This window comes from Pseudorasbora parva, chromosome 2, assembly GCF_024679245.1.
Source record: "Pseudorasbora parva isolate DD20220531a chromosome 2, ASM2467924v1, whole genome shotgun sequence".
Lineage (NCBI taxonomy): Eukaryota > Metazoa > Chordata > Actinopteri > Cypriniformes > Gobionidae > Pseudorasbora > Pseudorasbora parva.
The window spans coordinates 13315009-13328086 of record NC_090173.1 but is presented as its reverse complement, the minus strand read 5'-3'; the positions used below and the strand labels follow the sequence as shown (position 1 = coordinate 13328086).

At 38.7% G+C, this 13078-nt stretch overlaps 1 protein-coding gene across 1 annotated transcript; it reads right to left on the bottom strand.

The window, feature by feature from the left end:
- Nucleotides 1-2548: 2548 nt before the first annotated feature.
- Nucleotides 2549-12198, bottom strand: sstr5 (somatostatin receptor 5). Its single transcript, XM_067456336.1, has 3 exons — nt 11630-12198; nt 6867-7972; nt 2549-3401 (listed from the first exon to the last, which is right to left on the bottom strand). Exons 2-3 carry the CDS (start codon nt 7944-7946, stop codon nt 3321-3323), a joined length of 1161 nt encoding a protein of 386 aa, XP_067312437.1. The 5' UTR covers nt 7947-7972; nt 11630-12198; the 3' UTR covers nt 2549-3320.
- Nucleotides 12199-13078: the final 880 nt, after the last annotated feature.

Sequence of the window (13078 nt, the reverse complement as noted above, 5' to 3'; positions counted from 1 at the left end):
CTGCCTTTACATGCACAAAAACTTTAATGACATCCAATTCGTAATCTGTACACTCTAAAAAAAATCTGGGTAAAAACTACCCAATGTTGGGTCAAATATGGACTAACCCAGCGATTGGGTTGTTATAAGCAAATATTTAACCCAACCACAGGGTTAAAACAACCCAATCGCTCGGTTAATACAACACAATTGCTGGGTTAGTCCATATTTGACCCAACATTGGGTTAAAACAACCCAGCATTTTTTAGAGTGTAGGGTTAAATATGGAGTTGGCCCACGCGATAGCGGCTTCAACTCTTCCGGGAAGGCTTTCCAAAAGGTTAAGGAGTGTGTTTAGAAATGACCATTCTTCTAGAAGTGCTTTTGTGAGGTCAGGCACTGATGTTGGGCGAGAAGACCTGGCTCATAGTCTCCGCTCTAATTCATCCCAAAGGTGTTCAATCGGGTTCAGGTCAGGACTCAAGTTCCTCCACACCAAACTAGCTCATCCATGTCTTTATGGACTGACGTTTTGTGCACTGGTGCGCAGTCATGTTGGAACAGGAAGGGGCCATCTCTAAACTGTTCCCAAAAAGTTGGGAGCATGAAATTGTCTAAAATGTGTTGGTATGCTTAAGCATTAAGAGTTTATTTCACTGGAACTACAGGCAAGTACCGTTCTTCTGGCAACCGGCAAACCCAGACTCATCCATCGGATAGCCAGTCAGAGAAGTGTGATTAGTCACTCCAGAGAACAGGTCTCCACTGCTCTAGAGTCCAGTGGTGGTGTGCTTTATACAACTGCATCTAACGCTTTACATTGCACTTGGTGATGCACGGCTTGAATGAGCTGCTCGGCCATGGAAACCCATTCCATGAAGCTCTCTACACACTGTTCTTGAGCTATTCTGAAGGCCACACGAAGTTTGGAGGTCTGTAACTATACACTGCAGAAAGTTGGTGACTACTGCGCCCTGTACACCTCAGCATGTGCTGACGCCGCTCTATGATTTTACGTGGCCTACCACTTCGTGGCTGAGTTTCTGTTCTTCTCAATTGCTTCCACTTTGTAATAATACCACTAACAGTTGACTGTGGAATATTTAGTAGTGAGGAAATTTCACAAATGGACGTATTGCAAAGGTGGCAACCTATCACAGTACCACGCTTGAGTTCACTGAGCTCCCATTCTTTCACAAATGTTTGTAGAAGCATCTGCAAGCCTAGGTGCTTGATTTTATACACCTCTACCATGGAAGGGATTGAAACATCACTTCAATGATTTGGAGCGGTGTCCAAATACTTTTGGCAATATAGTGTATATGAAGCACAGTTATGCTGCTTACCGTTTGAAATGGCCATTTCATGTTACAGACCACATCTTACTCCTAACACTGTTTGTCTATGAGGTGTGAAGTGCACCCTTGTAAATAAATAAATAAAATAAAATATTTTTATGATAAAAGAAATAGGCTACTATTTTTTTCTCTACTTAAAAATGTAATGTTTAATATAATGTCACATGTAATTTATTTGTAATTGTTTGTTAAATTCACCAGCCATTTCTAAGTGGAAATGTTTCCACTTCACCATTGTTTTGTATTTAGTGAATGTTGACTGTCTCATCTACGTAACATTTTGTCTGTATGCTTCATGTTTTAAGTATTCTCACCTCTGTGTGCCTCTCTGTTTCATTGCACCAGCCTGGGGCATTATAGTTGAAAATTGGCTAAACTGACCCATTAACAGAAGTGTCTATTAATGTGTACAGTCTCTGTAAATCTAAAGCCAATAAAGTACGGAAAAGTCAGCTGCCCTTTTTGTCCCTGGACACAAAATTGGAATTGGATGATGTTGAGCTGAGTCAGAAATAAAATAAGATCTGTCTGCAATTAAAAAAAAAGCTAAAATGAGTCATGGGGTGTTAACGTTTAAAGCTACACTGTGTAACTTTTTTTAGCTTATTCTTAGCTAAAAACACTTAGTTCTTTCAAAAACATGTGCTCATTAATGTATAGTTACTTCTTTCAAGTAATAAAGTATTCTCGTAAGTTTATAATATGCCATTGAAAATACATACGGGTGAGGGGTTCAAATGCTGGTCGCCATGTTGCTCCTCCATCTTGAAAGTACATTAGCCAAAGAGGGACATACCCATAAATTCAAGCTTCGCCTTTCGCGTTTTAACACTCAATGGCACCGTGTCGAATGTGAAGAGGGGGATTGCCATGTTAATCTTGGACTAAATCGGCCACCGTAGAAGTTAAAACGAAATCAGAATTGAGAGGAAAAGAAACTATTATTCACTGGATGGTCATATACCTTTACACCGCTAGATGGGGGAAAATATCACACAGTGTAGCTTTAAGCTGAAATTTTGGAAGGTAAGCAGATGTTTATGTACCTTTAGACGTGCTTGCATTGTGATTAGACACATAAGCCCCTCCCACCATTTTGCCATGACTCTTATGTCAAGCAATTCACTTTACAAGATTGTTTACAATATACAGCACATAATAATCAAACAGTATTTAACTACAATTACACACATTATGATGTAATAAAATGCCCATGTTTGGATTTGAAACTGATTGTGTTTCTGTATCTCAGGTTTATTAACAATGATACAAACATCAACATTATAGCACAATACAGGTACACGTTTACCACCCCAATTAAAGAAAGGCATCTCAGTTTCTGTCTGTGCAGATTTCTACTGCTCTGAGGATGTTTGGGGCATTTCTTCAGCTCCAACTAGGGAACTTCTTCATCCATCATAAATAGCTTTGTGTACAGACTTGAATAAATAAGCTATTTGGCATTTCCACCAAATTCATATGAAATGCAAGTCTGTGCTTTGTCTCTTTGTGCATCACTCTGCTTTGAGGGGGGAATACACCAAAATATTTGAGAGTGAATATTTTCAGAACCGCCACCAAATGATCAGTGATCCATCAAAATGTAACAGCAGAAGGCACACTTCCTCTCTTAACCGTCCAAATTGGTCCAAAGGTCGTGGATGAACAGTTTCCCAGTTTCATTCAGTCATGCTGAACTAAATGATGAGCCAATATAATACATATTTACAGTCACGTATAACATCACTGATTTTTACAGTCACATATAACATTACAGATTTCTTCTCACAGAAGAATTGTATTTATATGTAAATGTATTGTCTTTGTGCACCACAGAGTGTTTGATCTAGGCATAGACGACACATAAAGCCATATATGCAGTATTTTTGTATGCAGAAATGACTTCACTTAGACGACATACTTGAACAGAACAAAAAGCGTACATGTGTGTAAAATCCACCCAACGTTCCCGCCACAGAACTTTTATATGGACTGGCTGATCATTTGTGGTCCAGGTCGCTGGATTTCCGTTTTGGCACAGGGCTCGGTCTCCAAACCAATACACTGAAAAGGAAAAGGTAGGTGTAGAATTACAGAAAGCAAAAAAAACAATGGTAAGAATAAAGCGTTTTTGCCTCATAGCAGCTATTCTAAGAATTGGACACTTCAAGTGCAGTTCAGATGTAATCTGAGGATTTGTTTTCCCTGAGATCTACTTTTGAGGGGGATGTACTTACAGAACAACCAGGTGAAATATGCATGCCTTCAGTAGAGTTGTAGGGTCAAAAGTTTAATACCGAAATATTCTTTATTAAGGTCCATACAAAGACCAAATTTCAAAAGTTCCAGCTTCCATGTTTTGAATGTTGGTGCTGTATGAAAAATTAACATGGTTTGTCCCTGGTTTGTGTTATGCCGAATCACTTAAGCCCCTTTCACACTGCACGTCGGACCCGCAATATTCCCGGAACATTGCAGGGTCGCCTTCTGTGTGAAAGCAACCACGTCCCGGGATTGATTACCGAATTGAACCCGGGTCGGGGACCTAGTAACATTGCGGGATTCGACCCGGGACGAGCGCTGTGTGAACAAAAGCCAAAATAATACAACCCTGCAGTGCCAGAAGAGCTAGTCAGTGTTTTAAACGCAGAGAGTGTTCGTATACAAAAGAAACTAAAATTAAACAAGCAGAAATGTGTGCAAACTGGACACAAGTCGAGACCACGGAGCTCCTTACTATCCGCGCTGAAGCTGAGATCACTCGCCATTGTACGTCACATCAGGATGTCATGTGTCAACTCGTTCCGGGACCGTTACGGGTTGTGTGTGAAAGCGCACATATTACGGTATTTCGCTGGCAGTGTGAATGGGCCAAATCTAGCGGCCCGGAAACAAATGCCGGGTCGCATTATCCGTGTATTTGCCGGAATCGCAGTGTGAAAGAGGCTTTATTTGGGGATAGTGTTTCGTAATCTGTTGACTAAGGTGTGAATGGGTCAGACCGGTGTGATTCGAGAAGATTTAGTGATGTTCTACTTGTGATGTTCTCTGCTGTTTGCTCTGATAAGCCTGACGTTTATGACCGTAATCAATGAGCATCCTTCCTTCTTCACTCACAGTGCTATCGCTAATGAGTGATAAAATGAAGGTCTATAGAGAAACTGAATAATTGTAGTGATTGTGTTGCAAGCAGTGAAGGGCCGAGAACCATGGGAATGGAGCGAGGGGCTGCTCTTTACTTTCGCTATGTTGTTTGTTTATTTTTGGGTTCAAATTTACGTTGAACGTTTGCCGGTTCCCGCCACCTGCTTCCCTTAATTCCCTTACTGGTTTTTCAGGTAACATTACAAACACATAAAAAAAGTAAATCTGCATCAAATTCTTACAGCTGTAAGTAATCCACAAGGTGTTTTCAGACTTTATACACTGTAACAAATTATATGTTCAATAAGTTATGGCAACATATGTTTTTACATTGTTTTAACTAATCAAATTAAGTTAAGAAATGTTAAACTTTTTTTTTATTAGTTATAAAAGATGTAACTCATTTTTTAAAGTCAGTTTAACATAATTTAAATTAAAATAAATTAAACATCCAAGTCGATTGTACTGCAAAAGTTAAAAATTTGCCTTTTTTTACAGTGTAGCTTTATTTCAATTAACTAAAAAGTTTTTTAATACACTGTAAAAAATTCTTTAGAAAAAAAGTTACCTGGTTGCCTTAAAATTTTGAGTTCATTGAAATTAAAATTTAGAGTTAATACAATGACAATTTTTTGAGATTCGACAACCTTTATTAAAATATTGTTAAAAGATTTTGTAAGCATATTGGGTAATTGTGTGTCTTTTATTTGTGATCACGCAGTGAAACATGCCAAATAGTGCTATTTTCATGATTTATCAATTTTTTTATGTTTCAGATACAAAAATATTTTGAGTTTCTATTTATTAAACAAATTTCCTTCATTGTATCAACTCAAATTTTTAATTTCAATAAACTCAAAATTTTAAGGCAACCAGGTTACTTACCCTTTTAAGTTAAACCAACAAAAACCAACAAACATTTTTTACAGTGTAGTTTAAGTTAACAATAACAACGCTGAACTTGGACTTCATAATATGTGAATATGCATTGTTTTGAAATGCTATGTACTAAGAAGGTGTTTCTTAGGCCGTGTTTACATCTGGCATTAAAATGCATTATGGTTGATCCGATTCAGATCACAAGTGGGGTCTTAACAAAAAAACGAGGTTTGAGTTTGTCCACTTTCGACCACATCCAGAGGCAGTCGAAAACACATTCAACCGGATTGCTTCAATAGTATAAATGCTCATGTGGTCGAATGTGTTCGAACAGCCACAAAAGACCTTCTGCTCTCTGTCCACTGACCTAATGCGGAAACACTACGGGACAAGCGCTAGCCAGACAGGATTTAAACTTTTTAGGATGGAGACCCAAGTTTCGGATGGAGACCCAAGTTTCGTTTGAAGACAAAAAACGTAACAAGCGCATTGTTCTCTCACCATTCCTGATTTTTAACGCACGTTCTCCACGTTCAGTTCGTTTGTGTGGATATCAAAGCAGAAATGAAAGCTGATTCTCTCCGTATGTTTTTCTGTCGTCTCCATTCACGCAAGCTGTTTTCTCTTTCATTAAATTGAAAGATTTGAAAAAACCCATACCTTTACAATCAATCAATCAATCAATCTACTTTATTTATATAGCGCTTTTACAATCACGATTGTGTCAAAGCAGCTTCACAGTGTCAAACAGGATAATATTGCAACAAAATTAGATTTGGCTGTACAGTCGTTCTGGAGAAAACAGTGATGTTATCAGCTCGTTTTAATTTATCATCTAGCAACAATTTTGGCAGATCTGTTTTACAGTTTATAGAATTAATTAAAACCTAATTCATACATTTTATTTGTATAATTAGTTGAATAACTTTAATCATAATTTTAGTGTCCCACTGTTTACCCGCCCATAGTGGTTGATAGTGGACAAAAGTCAAAAGAGGATTAAAACACCAGGTTTAGATTTGTCTGGCAATCACCAGACCAAGCTCAATTTAAGATTGAACATTAGTCTGTAGAGTCTGCTCTATATTTTCTGCTGCACAAGAGGCGTGATAAACGAGCATTATTCAAATGACTCTGTACGCAATTGGATAGTGCTTCAACTAATCAGACCACAAGAGGCGTGATCAACATGGAACGACCCATCGTTTCTCTATGTCATCATGTTAAACCCGCCAATAGCGCACTAGGTGGATAAGCTAGTCTGTGATTGGTTCCCGCAAAAGTGTATCAGAAGCAGTAGAAATGAATGTAGGGGTTTCCAGACTGAGTTGCCGGGCGAAATCAATTTGCCGGCAGATCAGGCTGGGTTTACCCAGTCTAGATGTAGATAGGAATGGGTCTACTTGCGATCCGATCGACCAAAACACATCTTAATACCACGTGTAAACAGGGCCTAGGTGTTTTAGAAACTTAATAATGATAATATATTGAATGAAAAGCGCTTACTTGATAGCCCTGGACATGGCCGTTGTAGTCAAAGCTACTCGGAGGGATGAAGGGCTCGTTATGCTGGTTCCTGCTGAGGCGTGCGCGACTAGGAAGACCGTCACTGACCCCGTTGACCCTGTGGATGCACAGCACTTTCTGGAAGCTCCGCTTGAAGTTGTCCGACAGGAATCCGTAGAGCAGCGGGTTGGCGCAGCTGTTGACGTAGGTCAGGATGACGGTGAGAAAGTAGATGCCGGTCATGATGCCGTTCTCCGGGAGTGTGCTGATCAAATTGATGATGTTGAGCATGAAAAACGGCAGCCAGCACAGGGCGAACACCACCACGATGATCACCACCATTCTCGTCACTTTCTTTTCGGACCTGCGGCGGGAGAGTCCGGCCCGCGCCCCGGCGGACTTCACCTTGATCACGATGAGCAGGTAACACAGGCAGATGACCAGCAGCGGACAGAAGAAACCTAGGATGGCGGTGTAGAGGATAAAGGCAGTCGACCACACGTCTCGCGGTTCAGGCCAGCTCAGGTTGCAGGTGTTGAGCTCGGGCTGAACGTCACAGTAAATGATGACTGGCAGTGTCAGCAGACAGGACAGTGCCCATACCATGCTATTTATCACCTTGGCAACACTGGGTCGCCGCCACCTCGCGCTGCGGATAGGATGCACCACAGCCATATAGCGATCAATGCTCATTACTGTCAGACAGAATGTGCTAGTAAATTGACTGATGGAGTCCGCCCACATCAGAATACGACAGAGGAAGTTTCCAAATGGCCAGTAGCTAAGCACGTTGTGGGTGGTGAGAAATGGAAGTCCCAGAATGTACAGCTCATCGGCCACTGCCAGGTTTAAGATGTACATATTAGTGACCGTCTTCATTTTGGTGTAGCGCAGGACCACAAAAATGGCCAGGGAGTTTCCTGTCAAACCCACGACAAACACGAGGAGGTATATTACGGCCATCACCTTCGTGCTGTCTTCCTCGGCCAGCGAGCTTTCATTCAGGCAATGGCTTATTTCATTAGACTGGTTTGCGTAGCTCAAGACCGATGTGTTCCACATGGGCTTATGGGTTTCCATTTTTAGATTACTGAGTCACTGAAGAGCTAAAAAACAAGAAAATGAGAGTGCCAAAATAGTGGGTTATCTCAAATGCACAACATTAAAAATGTCACATTAAACGTGTATGCTTGACTCTTTTGCACACACTAATGCTGCAGTGTCCCTCTCTTCTTTGTGGATTTTAAAGGTGAACACTGGAAATGAAAATCTCCCCACATAAAACATACACACAGGCAACAGCATGTTGTTGGTGTAGTGAAGACTTTGGACAATAACTGTTTATTCTCATAATTTTTTGCCTGCCTTCTCTCTTTTTTTCTCAATTAATTTGTATTGTATTGCTACAAAAAAACAAAAACAAATTCATACCGCGTTGCCGTGTAACAATTGGTTACACTGTCAAGCAATACTCTGATGGCCGGTTTCCCGGACAAGAAAAGGTCCACTAAAGTGCCTTGAAATGCGCAGCATTGTTCAATGCGTTTATAATTTCCACTGAAACAGAAAGACAGGGCGGGACATATCAAACAGCCCCTCCCCCTTTTTTTAAATAACCAATAGTGTTTTGTTTGTATCACAGCTCAGCCAGAGCCGTTGAGCTTGGTAAAGATGCAGTTTCCCTCTAATTTCGAACCGTTTCTCCTCCTAATCTCATCCATATTGCTTTAAAATACAGTACCTTGTGCATAATTCAAATGCATGTTTTTCATCTGCGGCGAGTCACGCATATGATCCGCTCTGTGCTATCGTGTCTCTGGAACGGACACTAACGTGAAACCAGACTTCATTCACGTGAATGAAAAGCATATTTTCTCTGTCTGAATCGTTCCCTATACCCTATATAGTGCACTATGTGCCATTCACCAGGTAGAAAATAGTAAATGTGTGAACAAGTGACCGATTTCGGCTGCAGATTTAGCATCTATTTATAATGTAGGGGGCGGGTATTGAGATTCTAGAGAGCTTTTGATTGGACAGAAAATCTGAGACGTTGAAGTGCAGAGTGATGTCATCAACATTATTGATCCACATTGGTGGAAGTGAGAGCTTTAAAGGCTTATATCTTATAAATGTGAATTGTGTCATTGTTTTAGAGCGCACCAGTATATAGATATCAGTGAGGTTAACGTATTCATACTAAAAGTAAAAAAATAATAATAATACGTTTTTTAACCAAAAATGGAAATGCAAACTTTTGAAAATGGGTTTGAAAACAATACAGTCACTGTCTCTGTGTAAAGTTTAAACGACAAAAACACAAATTTGTGAAAATAGTGATGTCATGCGCAATGGTAAATGGACTGCATTTATATAGCGCTTTTAACAGACCCATGGCCATCCAAAGCGCTTTACACTTTGCCTCACATTCACCCACTCACTCTCTCTACACTAATAATAATAAACTAATAATAAATAGCCATTGTCGTGAACCCAACAGGGATCATTTTGACAATGTGCTTGTCTGTATGCGAAAAATACAATCATTGCCGTGTAAACGGAGTTAAAACACGGATTAAATACAGGTTATTTACACCTGGACTATGGATAAACTGGACTATTGACCTAAAATAAAAGTGTGCGTGCGTGCTTTGTGTGTGTGTGTGTGTGTGTGTGTGTGTGTGTGTGTGTGTGTGTGTGTGTGTGTGTGTGTGTGTGTGTGTGTGTGTGTGTTGATCTTCAAGTAATCCATATGTCTTCTTCAATCACAACATTAAACTGAAGTTAAACCTGCAGGTCAGGTAGGCTTAATATAAGCCACAATTTAGTCGCGCAAGTCTTCCTACAGGACATCAGTTTATTAAATTCTGAATTAGGACTATTTAAAGCAATGACAGCGAAAGCATTATTTTGTTAATCTGACCATTTAAATCTAGGACTAGGTTTAATCTCTGTCTAGGTAATGTATCACCCCTGAGTGTGGAGCATGACCTTGACTTTAAGTGGCACTCGCGCTGGATATGAGGCGTGCAAAGTGAGCAGCGACACGATGTGTTGCACAAATAAAGCTCTGCCTCAGAAACGCTCTGAACCATAAATCGAAAACAAAGGGTAACGATGTCACTGTTATGAGTACAAACAGTCCACTGGACACCATTCATATGAACTGTCTGTATTTCCACCGCACCGGTCAATATTTAACTGGCCTTCTATGCCACACGCTCTCATTAAGCAAGTGCGTGACCATGACAAAAGGCCATGTTGATGTCCCGACACATCTACTTATTTTCCATCTTCTGTCTCCAGTCCCTAAACGACAGCTGTAATATATAGGGGAGAGTGTGGACGGTTGCAACATGTCGTATTACTCCAATCAGGAATGAGCTAGAGAGACGGGGTTCATATTACACTGCTTGGTTAACCCCTCTTCCTCGAAGAAAGCAGACACATGTGACCATTCCTTCTGCAAAAGATACATTTCAAGTTAAAAAATGTTTTTTTTTTAATGAAAATGTCGTCATTCTGTCTAAACTATGAAGCATTGTGAAGTAATATCATTTTAATGAGTGTTTTCTTAGATGTTTAAGTATTATTTTATTACATTTTAATGAATGTTGACACCGCCCCTGTCATGGGGTCAATTGCAACATTTGACTTTGTCTATTCAAATTGTACATACCTAATTAATTATCATAATGTGCTCACATGCTGCAGCAGCCTGAGTGTGTAGCTGACAGTCAGATGCGGGCATATTATATAAATATGTGGCTTTCCAATACAGTCTCTGAGAGACTTGACGAATTACAAATAATGTTGCAACTGTATACAGACTGTTTATATATTCACAAGCCCTTGTTCTCTGTTGCTCATCTTATGAATCAAACCTGTCCGCAGAACATCTTTGTTATATTGTCATGTACACCATGACAATATCATCATGTACAATGTGTACAAAGGTGTAAAAGGTAACATTTATATAAAATGTGTAATATATATATATCGTTAGTGTATATTATATATATATATATATATATATATATATATATATATATATATATATATATATATATATATATATATATACAAACGATATATATATATATTACACATTTTATATAAATGTATATAAATATATATATCGTTTCAAGCGTTTCAAACGTTTCGCTAACTTAGTTACCTGCTGATTTACTTGACAGTGAATTGATAAATTAGTAGCCATAGCAACAGGGCACCGCGAGTTTTACATAATCTAAATGCATATATATATATATATATATATATATATATATATATATATATATATATATATATATATATATATATATATATATATATATATATATATAATTGGCTTTTAGATAACGGCTATTTTTACCAAATAACAACTCCGTTGTGCTCCTAAAAAATGACCAATTGAAATTCATACACTTCTGGACTTTTAATAATATAACAGTCCATAAGGAATTAAACATTTTAAAATAATATATTCATATTCCAACTATATAATGTCACTGTTCAAATGAGGCAAAATACCTCATGGTCAAACTAACTGATTATTTATAATAATTAAACTAACAAAAGCAGATTTAACTGCAAGTTTAAGATTTTTAAATATGATGATGAAGTTTTCAAAAAAAAAAAAAAAAAAAAAACTTTGGAAGGTTGCAGTTGTAGTCGATTAAATGTAAGCTTTTTTCGTGGAAATTGTCTTGTTAAGTAGTAACCACATGTTTTGACTGGTAATAGTGTGTGTGTGATCTTACCTCAAACATAACGCATCGTCCTCTGGTTTCCAGGCGCGCTTCCACTAATCGACTCTTCCCAGTTTCAGTAATCAATAAAGATTTGATGACTGAATGTCTCTTTGTCTGAGATCCAACATCAAGAGCCAGCACATCACCTTCATCCCCGTTTTCAGTTGAAACGACTGCACTATAACGCGTTATGTTGCGGCGCACACACAATCCGCATTGTTTTTCCAGGAGAAACCTCACAACTTATGGATAAAACGTTGACATACGGCAAAATATTCACGCGGATACTGGTTCCCAAGTACCTTATAAATGTAAAAGTATGCTTGTCGTGTGTTCCTCAGTGAGAAGGTTGGATTATCCAGCTCGGTTCAGGTGGAGAGGTGCTGCTCTCTCCATGCGCTCGCGCTTGTAATGGGTTTGGCCGGTCCCCCGCGCGCAACAGGACCAGACTCAGAGCAGAGGACTTCTTACGTCACACAGGCACATGCGACTTTCTGTTTTTCTGACCTACACTATATCCTAGTCATACACGGACTACACTATGTTGGATTTATTGATTAGATTGGAGTATTAATGCGTCAGGATCATTCCCTGTGACAGCTCATAAACTGTCTTGCACGAAAACGTTGCGGTGTAAAATTTTATTGTCTTTTTATGACCCCTACGCCTTTGAAAACACACTACTGTACATGTGTGCTGCGCAGCACATAAAAAAAATGCATTCTCCTAAATTACACCAGAATTAGGCTACACGAGAAATGTGTTATTCACTGCATTAAGAATGATATGTAATACAACCTGCATATTTTTTGTTTCAAATATAAATGTTTGTACTTAAGTGACTTTAATATTTGTTATTTACGTTAATTAAAGTCTATTATGGAGTTATGATGGAGTATTTAGAGTTCTTGCTGGGTTTCGTTTCGTAAGATCTTCAGTGATTGTCTTTTTTTTTAAGAAGGTAGAATGTCTCAGTAAATTTTTACTGCCAGGGTGAACGGCCCGGTGTGCAAAACCAGTGAAAACCTCTATTGTCTGTGAACTTTAAGGGCATATTTTACTGGTATCGTGAAATGACAAGGGTGTGCATGTCTGCATTCCAGTTTCACAATATAGACCTACAGATCTAATAGCAAATATGATGTTTATTGTACAGTAAAAGATAAATGCTTTGTATTTTTGTTAGTTTACAAAGCTTTGATGTCAGTTAAGCAATAGCATTTTTTTTTTTTTTTTTTGCATACGGAAGGCCATTTTTGAACGTTTCTGAATTTGATCATTCATTTTGAGACATTTTCCCTAATAATTTTGTAGTTGTTGTGATTGTTGCAACTGCTGTTTTGATGTTTTGATGTGGACTTGTTGGTTTCTTGGAAACCAGCATATACTACATATACTACATATATATATATATCTGATAACACTTATTCCCTTTTCAGCAAAGAAAGAACGGGCTAA

Excerpts from the sequence above, each read along its gene's own strand:
- sstr5 (XM_067456336.1), bottom strand. The coding sequence starts at position 7,946 with ATGGAAACCCATAAGCCCATGTGGAACACATCGGTCTTGAGCTACGCA. Across the intron at positions 3,402-6,866 it reads GCCATGTCCAGGGCTATCAA|TGTATTGGTTTGGAGACCGA; the intron begins GTAAGCGCTTTT and ends TTTCCTTTTCAG.